Below are 18,565 nucleotides of genomic sequence, written 5' to 3'. Positions count from 1 at the left end.
GTTAGTAAGGGGGGTGGAGACTTCCTCTCATCTCTGATGTCTCCCATGATCAGAGCTCTATTCAGGTGGGGGTTGAGGTGGTTCTCCTTCAAGGTTTATGGCGTGTTGTGTTATGTCTTGTTTTGATTTGTCTTGTCTCTTGTCCACAGCAGAGGGAACAGAGGAGTCATGCAGGAAGTAAAAAAGGTTAGAGCTGAACAATTTTACTCCTGGATTGTTAAGGCAAAGGCCATCTGCCTTAAAAAGATGTCTGTGGTCCCAGAAAAAGTTGAAATTGAAAATGCACTGAATGGATGGAACATGCAGCTAAGAGCCAACAATCTGCTCTCAACTGTTTTTTGAGTTGGCATCGGAGGCCACTGACAAATACCTCACCATTTGGAGAGCTGAAGTCCAGTTTCAACACTTCAGGTTGTTGCTTCACAACATCATTGGTCCCTATATGCAATATGATGTTTTTCACAGTTGGATGTGCAGCCACGATATGCAGAATTCTGTCAGCCAAGTCGGAGAATATATCCATGGGAAAACAGACTATTTTGCTGTGCTTACTGCACATGCTTCTTACATCTTTTGTATGATGTATCATGTTACGCCCGGTCTAGGGGCCCAGACGCCACACGAAACTACCCTGTAATCATTACAGAAATGCGGTTTGTCAGGTTTGGGAACTAACACACAGAGAGAGTTCCAAGCACTTGTGCTAGGAACAGCCAAACCATGTTAACAACCAACAAGATAACTCACCTCTCTCTGCATCAGAGCCCTCTTAGTTGGATTAACCCTGTTTAATAGCTAGATGACCTTCTACATCAACGTCATGACACAAAACAGAAGTTTGAGTGGGATGATCAGAGAAAAGCAAAATATTAATAATGTCAGCACGAGCAGAGTCCGATAGATAAGCCAGAAAAGACTCCAAATCACTCAGTATCTCCGAATTTCCCTACCATGCAATGGGGATTGCACCAGTTTTTTCTCAACAATCTGTCATCACCAGGATCGTACTGTGAACGAGCCAGATCCACAGCCGGTACCGCAGGAGGTGGCGGAGGAACACTCTCCCTGGAAACAACTCTTAAGCATGTTAACATGACATACTCTGGATTTTCGTTTCCTATCGGGGGTTTGAATCACATAGTCAGTATCACTAAGTTTTCTTTCCACTAGATATGGACCTGAAAACTGGTGAGGTATAGAAGTTCACTGTTGGTTCCTGTTATTGTGTTTCACTGCAGTGGTTAGGATTTTTGTTTTGCTTGTGTTAGCTCTTACTACTGCGCGCAGAGACAATAGCAATACCCTATCACACTCAGCAAGTCCAGTACTTGCTGAGTGTGTGCAAATTCACTGCTAGGTGCTGTGTGATAGAGTGAAGGTACTGTGCTCCACGCCATTTTGGTGAGTGCAGAAATAATGTATCCACCATTGTGGGTCAGTGTGTGACATAGCCACCCACATCTGCCATTATACTAGCTCTTACCCCTTTATTGTCCTGTACACATATACTTACATATACAGTTAAAGAAAAACATATGTGAACCCTTTGGAATTACCTGGATCTGATCCTCATCTAAGTCACAACAAACTAAAATCTGCTTAAACTAATACCACAAAAACTATTATGTTTTCATGTATTTATTGAACACACCATGTAAACATTCACAATGCAGGGTGGAAAAAGTATGTGAACCCTTGGATTTAATAACTGGTTGACCCTCCTTTGGCAGCATAATCAAGCATCTTCTGTAGTTGCAGACCAGACCTGAACCACAGTCAGGAGGATTTTTGGACCTTTTCTCTACAAAACTGTTTCAGTTCAGCAATATTCTTGGGATGTCTGGTGTTAATCACTCTCTTGAGGTCATGCCACAGCATCTCAATCGGGTTGAGGTCAAGACACTCCAGAAGGCATATTTTCTTCTCCTGGAGCCATTCTGTTGTTGATTTACTTCTGTGCTTTGGGTCGTTGTCCTGTTGCATCACCCCTCAACTTTGGTTTCATCTGTCCACAAAATCTTTTGCCAGTAGTGCTTTGGAACATCAAGGTGCTCTTTTTCAAACTTCAGACATGCAGCAATGTTTTTTTGGACAGCAGTGGCTTCCTCAGTGGTGTCCTTCCATGAACTCCATTCTTGTTCAGTGTTTGACGTATTGTAGAGTCATCAACAGAGATGTTAGCATAATACCAAAGTTTTTAGTTGACACTCAATAATCCTTCTTAACCTCGTTGAGCATTCTGTGCTGTGCAGTCATCTTTGCAGGACGTCCACTCCTAGGGAGAGTAGCAACAGTGCTGAACTTTCTCCATTTTTAGACAATTTGTCTTACTGTGGACTGATGAACATCAAGGCTTTTAGAGATACTTCTGTAACTCTTTCCAGCTTCATGAATGTCAACAATTCTTAATCATAGGTCTTCTTTTTGAGGCATGGCTCGCAATGCTTCATGAGAATAGCAAAATAAAAATTTATGCATGTTTTTATAGGGCAGGGCAGCTATAACCAACACCTCCAATCTCGTCTCATTGATTGGACTCCAGGTTGGCCCACTCCTGACTCCAATTAGCTTTTGGAGAAGTCATTAGCCTAGGGGTTCACATATTTTTTCCACCCTGCACTTTGAATGTTAAATAAAAACATGAATTGTAATTGTTTGTGTGGTATTAATTTAAGCAGAGTGTGTTTGTCTATTGTTGTGACTTAGATGAAGATCAGATCACATTTTATGACCACTTTATGCAGAAATCCAGGTAACTCCTAAGGGTTCCCATACTCTTTCTTGCAACTGTATATGCTTGCTGATTGCTGTATGTTTTTGTTTCTGCTTAGAATAAATTGTAATGATTTGTTGACTGAAGATGTTGTAAAATAAATAAAAAATTTTAAAGAACAGCTGCCTGTGGTTCTTTGTGAATTGTGCTGTAATAACAGCTGGTTGTGACGTTCAGGGTGCTCAGATTCATCCTTCACTGTCCACCTTATTAATGTGAAATAGTGTTTAAATATTGGCATTTATAGATGGGAAAACCCTTCAGAGATCTGGTTATAGGTCCCTGATTCCAGAGTGGTGCCCCATATTTATTCATCTTTATTAACAAATGTTAAAATATGGATATTTTTATGGATATTTTTTTTGAGCAACAAGCATTGATGTAAACACATGGAACCTCGAGAGTAATAGCTTGATCAGGGATGTTGTGGTGCAGCCACGTGTCAGTAAAGATGAGAGCACAGCAGTGCTTCTCAAGTCTCTTAATTGCAGCAGCTTTCATTCATACTTTCATCAGCTGATTTTACTGGTGGAGTCGCTGGCAGCTTTCATCAGATGCTTTGCTCCCTTCATTAGATACTTTGGTGCAGTTTAGTGACTTGTTTTATTGTCCTCTATTTGGACTAAACGCAGGAATGATCAGCCTCTCATGTGACTGTATAGAAATGACGATAAATTATGTAAAACATGTTTCTTGCTGACAGACTCTTTGACTCTCTCTGACTTTAATTGTCTCAATAATAAAAGTTGATGGGAGAAATAAAAGAAAGAAAAATCTTTCTAATAAATGTATAAAGTTGTGTGTTGGGCTTTTGTTGTTCAGACCTACAATAAACTCAGATTTTAACAAGACGGTGAATCATAAAACAAATCAAATATAAGACTTTGCAGTGAAACACTTGAGTTTAACGTTATCTGTCCTGATGTATCAGATCAGTCCAATGAGCAGCCTACCCAATAAGGGGGCGTGTCGGTCAGTAAAAGACTTCCATGAAGGATGCACTGGTGTATCCTCGCTCATAGCTCCTCACAGATCGCTCCTCGCTCCTCGGAGCGCAAATAAGAGCTTAGGGACGGTCTGCAAGATGGCGAAGCGGAACAACTTTCGGTTCGATCGAGGAGCGATTAAACGACAAATAAAAGACTTGAGAAGCACCCTTAGTCTTATTTCATCCATTTTATTTTCCTGCAACCGGACAATAGCCACGAGTAGGCAGTTAAAATCCTTTATGTCTGAACTGGGTAAGCTTAACTCTTATCCTCGCTCACTTTCCTGATCATACCAGTTGCGGTAGCATTTGGTCTGGCTGGTCTGGTTATCTGGACAATAGAGCCCTGAGCAGTGATCAGTCATCAATAGTGTCTAGCTTATCAGATGTAGAGCAATGTTTATTCTGGCCCTTGGCCTTGCAGTAGTTTGTCACAATAAAGGTTATAGAGTGAAATTGAGTTTTGTAACTCCCTTCTGATACATAGCAGACAATATACATTAATATAAAAGCAGTTATAAAAGTGGTAAACAGAAATAAACTTTAATCACTGGAGCAGTGCTGAGGATGAATTAGAGTTTAAGAGTCTGATAGCTTGGGGGGGAAAGCTGCTCTGCAGTCTGGTGGAGCGGCAGCAGAAACTTCTATATCTCTTCCCAGAAGGCAGCAGGGTGAACAGGCTGTGGCTGGGGTGGGTAGTGTGATTACCTTTCCTGGGTTCAGTGTAGTTAGTATTATCACACTTCAGAGTCAGTGGATTGTACCTGTTCAGGAGTTCAGGTGGTGGAGTGAGCGGTGGTGCTACCTTATTTTATTTCTTGCTGGATTTGCCTATGCAACAGACAACGTCAGACCTGTCTGGAGTTAATTCAGCCTAGTACCGGTGCTGTGTCAGTAAGAAATATCATTAGGAAGGCAGGATGCTCTACAGTTGATGTAATCCCATGTGTAAAAATCTGTCTGTTTGTATTTGATGGCTCAGCACCTTGTACAGTGGCTGCTAATGAGTTAATAATTTGCCCACTCTCGTGTTTTTGATGCAGAGTTTAAATCTTCTTTCAAAGCTGCGTTATCCTCTCTGCATTATCCTTTTGTGTCTTTCATAAATTAAATTCCCAGTGATTTATAAGTATCTGCGGTCCACTGTCGATAACGTTTAGCAGAAAAAATAAAGATATCAGCAAAATAATATAAGCAAAGCAGAGGGCAAGCAGAAAATCATCTCCACTGTAAGAGTTCTGTTTACACAACAACGGCTGCATAGGTGAACATATTCACATGTCCATTTGGCACGCAGAGTTTGCAATATAGTATATACATATATATATATATATATATATACCAATATAGCACACAGGTGTTTCGCAAGATGTTTGGGTGAACCCCCTCAGACATGGACAGATGAGATAATTTACGTCATGCAGACCCCTGTAGCTCTGTGGACACACAAAGTACAATTTGAGCTTTATATACCATAACCTGCAAGTCTTTTGGTGTGGGAGGAAATCAACAGATCAATACGTGGAAAGATCCAAGACCTTAAAGAAAAAATCAAAAGGGCTAGATTCATAACCAGGACCTTCTTGCTGTGAGTAGTAAACTACTTAGCCACTGTATATGCTATACACTAAACCCCTGCCAAAATATACAAAGTGTAAGGATTGCAAAGTACAAAATAGCAGCAGGAGCGGAAGGTAGGACTTAGCGGGGGAGAAAAATGACAATGCGTACTTTACACAAATGCAAAAAAAGGAGCCGAGATTTGTACTGAAAACATGAAGAGAAGTGGAGGGAAACAGAGACAGGAGTTGAGTGCTACCAGGTGAAGAGTCTAAATTTAAACACTGCTGCAGCAGTCTGCTTTCTGTTGCTCAACAGTGGAGATGTTCCCTGGCGGCCTTACGCCATGCTGACTTTCCATCTGTGAACCTTCTTCTCATCTTACAGGTGTGTGTATGTGCCTGAGTCTGTATAAGAAGTATGTGTGTGAAATATGTGAATATGAATATGTGAAAAATGTGTATCTAAACCTTCTGTTCTGACAGAATGAAAGGCAAAATTATAAAAAGCAGTCAACTTTATAACCTGGGAAACCAGTTGAAGATCTTTGTGAAGATTTTAAATAAGTCTTGACACTGTGTCAGAGGTACAGCTTTAACTTTGTGGTTACTTTGGAAGCTGCACTGGACTGAATAATTGTTGTCTTTAAAATAATTACATTCATCATTTGTGATTGTTGTTATTTTACTGCTTCTTTAGAACATAAGGAGGTTTGGTCGTGCACACAGAATGTATGTGAAGTCTTGCATGGATTAGATATATTGGGGGGAAAAAGATGGTAAAAAGATTAGTAACTATTCCCGCTTTATTAGTAACACTTGATTAGATACTAGTACTTAATTTTTAGTTACTGGTAGCTAATCCATTAGTTACTAGTAACGATGTTTTATTGAAGATTTTTGCCATTGAAATCAATGGGCCTCTGCAGTTCAGATATCATCTATTCATTAGTTACTAGTAACCATTCAAATAGTTACTAGTAACAATTTCTACTAGTATCTATTATTTCGATACTAGTACCTATTCATTAGTTACTAGTAACTATTCCAAAAGATACTAGCAACATTTGAACTCTTACTATAAAATTTTCTTTGGCTACTAGTCATTCATTAATGACTAAATAGCTTGTTGATAGTAACATTGTAATTGTTACTAGTCACTAATGGAATAGTGAAAATAAAAGCACTAGTATCTAAATAATAGACACAAGTAAAATGGAAATGGTTACTAGTAACTATTCAAATAGTTACTAGTAACTACTGAAAAGGTACTAGTATCTTAATAATAGATACTATTCAATTGGAAATAGTTACTAGTAACTATTCGAAACTGCAGAGCCCCATTGATTTCAATGGAAAATATGTGCTATTACTAGTAATTAAAAAATATTGAATATTAACTAATAAATATTAACTAATGGAATAGTTACAGTAACTAGGGGTTCCAGTTTGGGTTCGGGAGGCAGACACCATCTCCACATTTAAGAGTAGGCTTAAGACTTTCCTCTTTGATAAAGCTTATAGTTAGGGCTGGCTCAGGTAAGTCCTGAACCATATCTTAGTTATGCTGCTATAGGCCTAGACTGCCGGGGGATTTCCTATGATGAACTGAGCTCTTCTCTCTTCCACTTTCTCTCCCTCTGCATGCAACCTCATCCCATTATTGCTTGTTACTAACTCGACTTCTCCCCTTTCCTGTAGTCTTGTGCTTTCTCGTCCCTCTCCTCTCTCCTCCTATCACTTCCTGCAGGTGTTTCTGGCTCTGGAGCTGTGGAGTCTGGATCTGGGGTTGCGGGTCACCTGCTGCCCCCATGTTCCTGCTCGACACCCTCTGCTACAACTATTGTTACTAGTCCTATTGTTATTATTGTTATTATAATCATTAACACTACGATTATTATCATTAACACTACTATAAATATCTGTACCATTATTCATTCAGTCTATAGCAACATCACCTTTACTGTCTGTAGCTCTGTGTGGATATTGTGTAGGCTGACTCTCTCGCCTCCTTCCCTCCCTCTCTCTCTCTCTGTCTCTCTCTCTCCTTCACCCCCAACCGGTCGAGGCAGATGGCCGCCCACCCTGAGCCATGGTTCTGCTCGAGATTTCTGCCTCTTAAAAGGAAGTTTTTCCTTGCCTCTGTCGCCTAGTGGTTGCTCTTGGTGGGAACTGTTGGGTTTCTGTAAATATCATCACAGAATATGGTCTAGACCTGCTCTTTTATGAAAAGCACTCTGAGATAACTGTTGTTGTGATTTGGCGCTATATAAATAAAATTGAATTGAATTGAGTTAAAAATTAAGTACTAGTATCTAATCAATTGTTACTAGTAAAATGGGAATAGTTAATAGTAACTAATAAATAAGTACTAGTAGCTTTTAAATAATGACTAGTAAGTTGTAAAGAATAAATGTTAAAATGGCTTGCCATACTAACCATGTGCTTTCACTCACTTCCTGCCTCCAGCTTCAGCTATTCTCTTCACACTCTGGCTGCTTCTGGGCCCTTGTGAAACATCTGCTGCGTCCTATACAGGTAGCTACTCTTTCACCCATCTCATCCACAGCTTTATTATATACTTTGCTTTTTTTTTTACAGCTTTTGGAATAAAAGGACAATTACTACATATACCATACCGTACTTTTTACTATAATAGCTACATACTGTACAATAGTAGCTGTATAGCACAACGGCCTCCCATCAGGGTGCTTGGGGAGAGTCAGTCACAGCCAAGTCAAGGACCTCAACAAAACCTGCTCTGCAAGATGGAGCATCTACACAGTGAGGTCTGCGCACTAAGACACTCAGTGAAACTTCAGGCTGATGCTACTGTTACTACGACCAGTGGTGGAAAGTAACGAAGTACAAATTAGACTGTTAAGAGTGAAATAGAAATATTTATTACAATTGATAAACGCGTTTGTATGCGTGTGCACAAAATTAAACTTACGCATTCCAGCAAGAAACATCTGTGGGACCAGTCCAGGCTGAATGTGATGGCACTCCTCATACATCATTTAAAAACAAGTTTTTACATTATCTGTCTCTGTCAAGGTTTAATTGCAACTCTCAATTAATGCAGGCTGGGAAGCAGTGGATTCACATTGACTATTAAAATGCTGATTAGCTGGACAGACTGGACAATATGGATGCACATTTCAGTAAATCATAAGCATCACATATTCCTCCCCAGTCATTTTATAAATAGTATTTCATATTTGAAAATGTATTGAAGGAAACCTGGAGGAGCCAGTTTGAATGAGCCTGATGCAGCTGACTTACTGCCCCCCCATCCCCATGTCTGCCCCCCTGTCCGGCCCGTTGACAAATCAATACATAATTAAATAAATAATAAAACAGACAAAGGAGTATATTAATTCTCGCTTGTTAAAGTAAAATCTGTCTGGCACAATATGGTATCCAGCTCATCATACTCTATACCAGGCTGCTGGGCAGGACAGGTTTAAAAAAAGAAAAGAAAAGAAAAGAAAATGGAGGCCATGATGGAGGAGAATCTGTTCAAGTGGAAGGAGGGGACCAAGCACTGAGCCCTGAGGGACACCATGGGAGACTGGGGTGATGGAGGATTTGCAGTTGTTTATGGAGATGTATTGGTGTCCGTCAGATAGGGCTGTGGCTCAGGAGGTAGAGCGGGTTGGCCGTTAATCGGAAGGTCGGTGGTTCAATCCCTGGTTCCCCTAGGCTGCATGTCGAAGTGTCCTTGGGCAAGATACTGAACCCCGAAGTGCCCCTGGTGGTTGTTCCGCCAGTGTATGAATGTGTGTGACTGTTTGGGAGACTGGGGTGATGGAGGATTTGCAGTTGTTTATGGAGATGTTTGAGCACTTAGTGTATGAGCACTTAGTGTATGAATGTGTGTGAATGGTGAATGCAGATGTAGTGTAAAAGCACTTTCAGTGGTCTAGAAAGGTTATACAAATACGGAGCATTTTACAAAGCCAGGAGTTGAGAGGGAAGTGCCGATTATGCCGAGGTTATGGTTGTCGAAGGTTCCAGAGTCTCGGGGGCCTGACAGCAAACGCTTTGTCCCCTTTAGTTTTCAGTCGAGACTTTGAAAACCCCTTTAGTTTTCAGTCGAGACATTGGAACAGACAACAGACCTCTGCCTGAAGATCTCAAGGTATGTGTTGGTGTGTATGGGACTAAAAGGTCAGAAATATAACAAGGTGAGAGGCTTGAAGAGCTTTAAAAGTGATCAATGAAATTTTAAAGTCAATTCTAAAACATACTGGGAGCCAGTGTAATGAAGCTAAAATAGGGGTAATGTGGTCATATTTCTTTGTTCTGGTTAAAAGCTTGGCAGCTGAGTTCTGGACAGTCTGGAGTCGATCAGTAGATTTTTGGGTTAAACAAGTGAAAAGGCAGTAATCCAGGCGTGATGAGATGAAGGCGTATAAAACGGTCTCGGTATCCTTAAAAGTTAACATAGTTCGAATTTTTGCTATATTTCTAAGTTGATAAAAACGTGATTGAACAAGCTTTGTGGTGTGGTGTGCTGCTCAAAATTTAAATTACTATCAAACCAAACACCAAGGTTCTTTGCAACAGGCTTAATGTGATTTACTAGGGAACCACCAGATGGCAGTATTTGTTTTGCCATCTGCTGGGACCCAATGACCAGGATTTCTGTTTTGTCTGAGTTCAGCTGGAGGAAATTATTTGACATAACATTTTTTTAACGTCACAAAGGCAGTTGTTAAGTGAGCTCAGCATTCCAGGGTTTGTGGATCTCACTGGCAAGTACATTTGTGTCATCAGCATAAATATGAAAAGAAATACCATGTTTATGGATAATATGTCCAAGGGGAAGCAGAGACAAGTAAAACAAAATGGGTCCTAAAACTGACCCCTGAGGCACACCATATTTAACTGGACAGAACGAAGAGACATGACATGACATGATTACAGACACGCAAAACTTCCTATTTGACAGGTAGGATGAAAACCATTCTAGGGCAGTACCAGAGATCCCCACCCAGTGCCTCAGTCTGTCTAACATGGTGTTGTGATCAATGGTGTCAAAAGCAGCGCTAAGGTCCAGGAGTACCAGGACTGAGCACATGCCTTCATCAGCAGACATTAAAAAAGGTCATTGGTGACATTAAGCAGGGCAGTCTCAGTGCTGTGGTACTTCCTGAAAGCAGATTGAAACTTTTCAAATAATTTGTTATTTTCCAGTACAGTGAGCAGTTGTTTGGACATAATTCTTTCTAAAATCTTTGCAATAAAAGGCAGTTTTGAAATTGGTCTAAAATTTTGTGGGAGGGAGGGATCTAAACCAGGTTTCTTTAAAAGTGGGTTCACGCAAGCCGTTTTAAAATAATCAGGGACATAACCAGTAGATAGGGAGCTGTTAAAAACAGAGATCAAATGGGGCCCAACAGAATCCATTACTTTCAGTAATAAATTTGTAGGTATTACATCATGTGGGCTGGAGGACACTCATATGTGATACAGTTTTTAAAAGCTCAGACAAGTCGATGGGATAAAACTGGTTAAAACTCTCTTGTTGTCACGATCCTGCCCTGAGTTTCTCTGAGTTTATTTTTTTGTCGGTTCAGTATCTGTTATTTAGTCTGTTTTGGTTCCATGTCTTTGTTTTCAGTCCTGTGCCTTAGTTATGTTTTAGTATTTACTTATAGTTCCTTGTCTGCATTAGTTTAGTTTAGTCTGCTCTGTATTCTGTGTTCTTGTTTTGTGTTCTCATTTAGGTTCTGTCTGTTATGATCCCTGTGTTATAGTTGGTCAGTGTTTGTCTGTTTACATGGGTTCTGTTATTGTCTGAAGTTAGATTCTTGTCTGGTATTTTGTTACATGGGTTCTGTCTGTGTTGGTTATTATTTTGCCCCATGGCTGCCTGTCAAGTGTTCTGTCTGTTCCCCCAGTTAATCACTCTGTCTGCCTGCTTCTTTGTTCCCCTTTGCTGTCTCAGCCTGCCTGCCTCTCTCTGTTTTCCCCTGCTCTCTCTCTGCCTGCCTGTGTCTCGTTAGTCTCATGTCTGTCACCTGTGTTGCTCCCGCCCTGCTCTTTAGTCCGTGTGTGTGTGTATATATATATCTGGTGTTTCTGTTTAGTCCTTGTCCGGACATTGCAGTGTTTTTCAGTGTGTTACAGTTTGTTGTAGTGTTGTCTGCCCTGTCTCGTCGTGCTAGTCTTACTTGTTCCCCGTCAGTTGTTTGGATTTTGGATTTTCACCTGTTTCTGGATTTTTCTGTTGGATTACCTTGTTTGTTTGGACTGTGTTATTTTGGATTTCCTGAACTCCTTCCTGCCGCTCTTGTAAGTGTGCTCGCCTTTTGTTTATATTAAAATATCACTGAACTGTAACTGTCAGCCTACGTATCCTGCATTTGGGTCCACCAACCAGCTCTACCCTACACCCACCGTGACACTTGTTGCTGGTGAGGGACCTCTGAGTAAGAGGCAGCGGGGGTAATAGAGGCTCTGATTGACACCACCTTATTGGTAAAATAAGATAAAAACAATTCACAGTCATCATTACTTCCAGCTGAGGCACAAGGAGGGGTTGGGTTTACCAGCTGATCCACAGTCTTAAACAGAAACCTGCGATTGTGTTATGTGTAGTAATGAGTTCAAAAAAATAGTGTTCTCGCATCCTTAACCATGTTATTGTAGTTAATTAATAAATCCTTCAGACTGAGGTAATGGTCTTGGAGACTGGATTTTTTCCATCTGCTCTCTGCTTTCCTGCATTCCCTTTTTAGGCTGCGAATGCTGTCATTTATGTAAATGTAAATGCTCCGTACTTGTATAGCGCCTTTGTAGTCTTTTCGACCACTCAAAGCGCTTTTACACTACATCTGCATTCACCATTCACTCACATTCATTCACTGAGCCTAAGTGGTCAAACAGAAACTAACATTCACAGGGGCAATTCGGGGTTCAGTATCCCAAGGACAGTTCGACATGCAGCCTGGGGGAGCCGGGATTGAACCGCCAACCTGATTAACAGCCAACCCGCTCTTTAATGAACACTTTGTTCATTAAAGATGCAAGAACACACGGAGCTTGGTGAGGCGGCATGAGTAACAGGTGACTCACAGCTAAAAATCTGTGGTCAGATATGGTCATGTCCACTAATTCCACAGAGGAAATGCTGACACACAGGGTAAAAACCAAGTCCAGTGTATGACCACGGTTATGTGTTTGCCCTTTGACATGTTGTATGAAGTTAAAAGAAGTGGCCATATTTAAAAAGTCAGTTGCATTAACATTAGTGGGGTCATCAACATGAATATTAAAATCGCCACAAAGAACAATTCTGTCATAATTTAAAACCAGAGTAGATAAAAATTCATGAAGTTCTGATAAAAATCCTCCAGGTGGTTTTGGGGGGCGATAAATTATAACAAATATGATAGGTTGCAGCCCTCCAACTTTAAGAGTGAGAACTTCAAAGGAGTTAAATTCATCACAGCGTACTTGATAACATTTAAAATTGTTCCTATACACGCTCACTAGCCCACCACCACGACCACTGACCCTCGGTTGACTAAAACAATCATATTGAGGCATATTGTAGTTGTCCTAATCCTTAAGAGATTACTATGATTTCTGTGTGGAATGTGCACATTTCGGTTTACTGGTCTATGCGTGATGATGACAGGAATAGAAGTCTTTGGAACAGCACTGGGAGCAGACGGCTTTACATGCCAGCAGGTGGAGACAGTTGTTTGTAGCAGTGAGGCAGAGTTCTGTTTAGTGACCGGTGGTGTGTCCAGGTGTGCTGCATGAATGATTAGTCATTCACATAAGTCATGTGTGGACTGTACCACATACTGTATGTGAGCAGCTAACATTTCTGAGCCCCATTTGTTTGGGTGAAGTCCGTCTGTCTTAAAAAGAGACATTCTTTGCCAGAAAATATTAAAGTTATCGACATAACACACACCGTGAGCCCTGCAGGCGGACTGAAGCCAGTCGTGGAGGCCAAGGAGTCTACTGAAGAACTGTGGGAATGGGACCAGAGATAAAAACGGACTTTCCACACTGCTTTAAAAATGTAAAAAGACGGTTAAAATCTGATTTTGTCAGCTCAGACTGCTGAAGAGCTGTCATTTGTTCCCACATGGACTATCACTCTTGTGATGGAGGACGGGAATGATGGCATTAGGTCTGTGGTGCCACTGGGGGAGCAGTGAGTGGTAGCGTTCAAGAAACGGATGTTTCTGGTTATGGAGTCACCAGTTATTAGTGTGGTTGGGGAGAAAAGGGGATGAGGAGATGCCGGTTGTGGGGTTCGAGAGCAGGACGGAGCAGAATCTGCTTTAACACTGCGTGCGGACTGAGGATGGAGTGTGTGAGCTACCGAGTGTTGTGTTGGAGTAGCAGTAACAGACCTGAGAGAAGGGCTATCCTAAAGGGTAGAGACGACCTCCGGAGCGTCTGAGCACAGCCTCCTTCAGGATCCTACGTCGGGAAGCGGAGGTTTTTGACCGGGATGACGGCCGGTGCAGGAGATGCAGCCGGTGGAGGAGATGTAACAGTGTCGGCAAGCACTGTCCGCCGAAAGGGATCCATGTCAGGGAGACTCGAAGCCGCAGTTGCATCCACTGGATGGACCGGAGTGTTGTAAGACAGGGATGCAGAGTGGTTGGAGAGGCCGATGTGCGGAGGATAGGCAGCCCCGTCCGAGCCTCTCTTGCAGCCATGGACCACCACTTCAACCCAGGTTGACTGATGCTTCGGAGTCGAGCAGGAGGAAGGCCTTGGAAGGGCAGAGGGGTCCCATAGCACGGTGTCCTGGATGTTAGCGGTTGTGCTAAGAGAAACAATCTGTTTGGCTTGTACTGAAGCCACGTCTATAAAGCCAGTCAGCAGGGAATCTTTCTCTTTGAGTTCCTCTGAAAGTGGTCGGATCAGGTCAGCAATCTTTTTGTTCGCTTTCTTAAGGAGTATACAGTCCTCATGGGGCAGAGTTATCTCGGCTAGCATAACGTTAGTCGCCGGAGCTTCGTTGTGGTCAGTAGCATTGATAGCGTTTTTACGGTCATCTAGCTTAAAATCCATGCCACATAAAACTTAACTTAAAAACTTAAGTTAAATAAAAGGATATAAAAAATGTAACGTAAAAGTGTGGATTAAAACTGGATAAGAGTCAGGTTTAAGACAGAGCTTCCGACAGGTAGCTAAAGACGCCAACGCATGCAAAGATCAATCAACTCTGAATCAGTATATGCCCAGGAAGATTGCTTTGCACCTTTGCTTTTGCCTTACAGTGTCACACTCTGCCTGTCTGTCATGCGGTGTTTTGCACTTTTGTGTTTAGTTAGCGTTATTTTGGTCTGTTGGGGGTCTGTCTTGTCTTTCGTCTAGTGTTCGGTAACCCTAGTCATGTCTGTTACCCCAGTGATCCCTCTGCATGTCTGTCTCTGTTTTCCCCTGCTCTCTCTCTCTCTCTCTCTCTCCCTACCTGTGCCTCGTTAGCCTCATGTCTTTCACCTGTGTTGCTCCCGCCCTGCTCGTTAGTCCCTGTGTATAAATGTTTGGTGTTTCTGTCTTGTCTTTGTCGGGTCATTGTTTATTGTTGCCCTGTGTTGCCTTCCTACTCATCGTGTTTCCCTGCTTATTTTGGATTCTGGTTTTCTCGTTTGGATTACTTTGTTTTGGATTCAAAATCATTAGCCACTCAGTTTGTAAGTGTGCTCACCTTTGTTTGTTTATTAAAACCCCTTGGACTGTACCTCCTTTGCCTTGCGTCCTGCATTTGGGTCCTTCAACCTGCTCAACCCTGCCTTCACCTCAAAACTGTGACATACAGGACCTTTTGTTAGTGAATCTTCTTGGTTTTCTTTTTTCTGCCTCACATGGAGTGCTTGGACTCAAAACACTGTAAGTGACTTTAAGTTTATGTTAATAAATCCACTAGAAGCGACCTGCTAAGCTCACGTATCCTGCATTTGGGTCCTAAAACCTCTTACCTTCCAGACAGAAATAACATGACCCATCGGTCACTTTGTTTGAGACTGTCTCTCTGTCCCCTTCGCTCAAAGACACACTGGTTGGGACTGTGAACTGCACTTTTTGGGAGGTGCTGAAGTTAATCAGTGTGTGTGGATTTGTGGTGAGATTTCTGCCTGATCACAAATATTTCAATTATATTTTTTTAGATTTTGAATTGTCACCTGCCACCTGAATTTGTGTTTTATTTACATAAATAAAAACATTTCTAAGCAGACTCTAGGCTAGGCAGGGCTATCATGGGCTGGGAGAGGGGGTGCAATTATCAGTTAAAAATGCAAAGATTTCTGGGCTGGGCTGAGCCCTCAGCATTTCAAGATCTATAAACCTTGTGTGCATTAGCATTTTAAGTTGTTCCAAAAATACAATGTGTAACTGTATACCACCAAAAAATTAAAGGTTGCTGAAATAAAGATGGTGCTGTACCTGCGAGTATGCAGTGTTGGTGCCGTCCGTGGCCTGCACCGTCAGGTTGTAGAAGGAGCGCTGTTCAGCATCCAGAGGCTTGGCGATGATGATGGTGCCCACAGCTTTCTCTACATCAAACACACCATCGCTGTTCCCACCTGTTCCACAAGAGGAGGTGCACACATACACGTGTCAATCATACATGTACTCTGAAAACACACCAGTTATGATTAATATGTGAATATACACACACAGAAACCAGACAATTTTTTTCATGCTCCAGTGGTTTTCGGTCATGTGCTGAAATGTCCTGACATTTATCTAAACATGCCACATACAGCGGTGATGTGCTTACTCAGACAGCGATTGACTGGAGACCACTGATGCACACATACTTTTCATTGATTTACCTTGGAGTGTGTGATGGTGTAGACACACATTCCTGCAAACCAACAGTTAAAAGCACAAGATCACAGCAACACAACGAAGCACAAGCACTGTCTATGCAAGCAGCACCAACACAAACACTGTGTGTGTGTGTGTGTGTGTGTGTGTGTGTTCCTTTTACTGTCTACACTGTACACATAGTAAATGGATTTAAAACAGAAATTTAATAAGCTACCCACATATTAATAAGAAAAGCAATGTGGGGAGACACACCAGTTGTTATACAATGTTCTTAACAATGTTATAGAATAAGACAGGCTGCCTTCTAGGTTGGTGTATGTCTGTGTGTGGAGCAGACTAGAAGGGATTCCTCAGCACAGCATGTGCAAAGACCTTGGCCCGCCACCACTCAGCCATGGCTTAAGCCAAGACTGTGTGTGTTTATGTGTACGGTTTATGTGTGTTTTCCCAGCAACATTTTGTCAAGCCCATTTTAAGGAAGCTCGCACCCCAGTTTCCTTCCAGTTCAGTTATGTTTTCCCCCTTAGAGCCCCCCACATTTAGACCTACACAAGCCTGCCCCCACTCGTCAGAAGAACTTCCGTCTCAGGGTGAGTGGCATTGTTTTGATGTTGTAATACTGTGATGAATGAGATGAGCATTTACAGTAAGGTTTGGGGTTCAATAACATTTTATTAGATCTCAAGTATTAAATCCACTTGTTTAATCAGAGTCCTTTTGAATCCCTTGTATATTCTAATAACTATAAATTCAGCTTTCAACATTTACCCTAAAAAAAGCTTTGAGTTTTACTTCCACACTGTTGACATAGCTTACTGTTATTAGGCTACTCCCGCTACTGGCTTATATTTCAGATGCTGCTATTATTTAAGTATTAGGCTTACCCCTGCTACTGTTAAGTACTTCTGATGCTGCTATTAATTAAAGGCTTAGCATATAAGGTATAGCCTACATACTTCAGATAGGGGTTACACAGCGCACTTTATAATGCTCCAGCCCCGTCATTCTCACTCCCCTGACAGTATACAGATCAGCTGTCTCGTCAGTGTGTGTTTCTTACTATAGGTTATATTACCGTCTTATTTCTGCAGGTCTGACTGATGGTGAAAAGTTCATCAAATACTGGAGAAGTGCTTCTACCTGGCAAGTTAAGTTTTCCAGGTTTCCTTTACAGCTGCATTAAAAATCAAAAAAGATTCACAGTAACTTTGGATTAATTTAATTAATGTATGGCTGCAGCAGTAAACAAATGCCATTCTTCCTTTTGGCTGGCCAGCATCTCTTGTCTTATAAGTTCAATTACGCTATTGTGACTTTGTTTTTAGCATATTGGACCATGAGAAACAGCATTTTGTTCATTTGTATAGTCTACTCGGTATGCGGATGAATGACAATAAACAAACTTGAACTGATCATAAATCAATGTCAGTCCATTTCTATTTTGCATTAGCCCAGAGTTATAATCTTGATGAAGACACTAGATAATCATTGTCTTATTTTAAAATTGATCCTAAAAATGGTTCCCACACAGTTTGCTGCTTGAAAGCTGAGTTTTATTTGGTGCATGTGCATTTGAACACATATTTATAAACATCTGTATTTCACACTCACAGCACTGGAAGTGGCTGGCAAGCAAGACAGACCAAGAGATCCACTGCCAAACTAGGTCAGTAAGACTACTTCTCTGAGTAGTGCCAGCTGTGTGCAAGAAAAACGCACGGTACATTAAAGAGGAAAATGTAAGGACCGGTCTGTACCAGTGAATAGCCTACCAGACCTATCAGCACTTTTTAAGTTTACTTTTACGGTTTACATAACCATGCCTAGTGAATAGTAGATTTTAAAACACTGGTATGTAGAATGTTTAGATAATAGTGATAAAATGTGGTGCACTACTGTCAACCACAGTTAGAAAATATTCATTCTTACATGATACATGAAGTGCATAGTAATATCAACAAGCTGCAGTTAATCTCCATTCTCCTTTACTGTGCTGCATGATGTTCTGGAGAGAATGCATCATATAGAATGTAGAATTTATTTAGTCTAAACATCTATATGTAATTCTATAAACAACGGCCCTTCTGATGGGTATCTTCATATTTAGCAGTTTAATGAAACCTAAGAGATGACATTCAATCACAGGCAGATAACCTGACTTTTTTATCAGATGGTCGACAGACCTGGCGTTCACAGGAAGAAATGATTGTTAGCTGTTAGATGTGACAATATCTGAGTTGACCTGGATTGAGGACAGCCCTTGTGAGCACAATAATTTTCAAACAGACATATATTGTACAGAAGAATAGATGTGGCAAATAATTAAGGGTTTTTAAGTTGGAGTTGCTTTGCAGAATGTACTGTAAAGTGGGCTGTGCTGTTTGCTATGTATACCACAAAATATTAATGACCAAATGATGACAG

The 18,565-nt window shown here is 41.3% G+C and overlaps 1 protein-coding gene across 5 annotated transcripts in view; it reads right to left on the bottom strand.

Annotated features, from left to right (window-relative positions):
* fat3a (FAT atypical cadherin 3a) overlaps positions 1 to 18,565 on the bottom strand; it is a 322,007-nt gene that overhangs the window by 116,358 nt on the left and 187,084 nt on the right. For all 5 annotated transcript variants that reach the window (XM_038693326.1, XM_038693323.1, XM_038693324.1 and 2 more), the window contains one exon: positions 15,752 to 15,891. In XM_038693326.1, coding sequence (XP_038549254.1) covers positions 15,752 to 15,891 — 140 coding nt within the window. The remainder of the gene's footprint in view (positions 1 to 15,751; positions 15,892 to 18,565) is intronic.

The sequence above is a fragment of the Micropterus salmoides genome, unplaced genomic scaffold, assembly GCF_014851395.1.
Source record: "Micropterus salmoides isolate LMB-PRFRI ecotype aquatic unplaced genomic scaffold, ASM1485139v1 Ms_hic_scaffold_3, whole genome shotgun sequence".
Taxonomy (NCBI): domain Eukaryota; kingdom Metazoa; phylum Chordata; class Actinopteri; order Centrarchiformes; family Centrarchidae; genus Micropterus; species Micropterus salmoides.
This window is presented reverse-complemented; position numbering and strand designations above follow the sequence as displayed.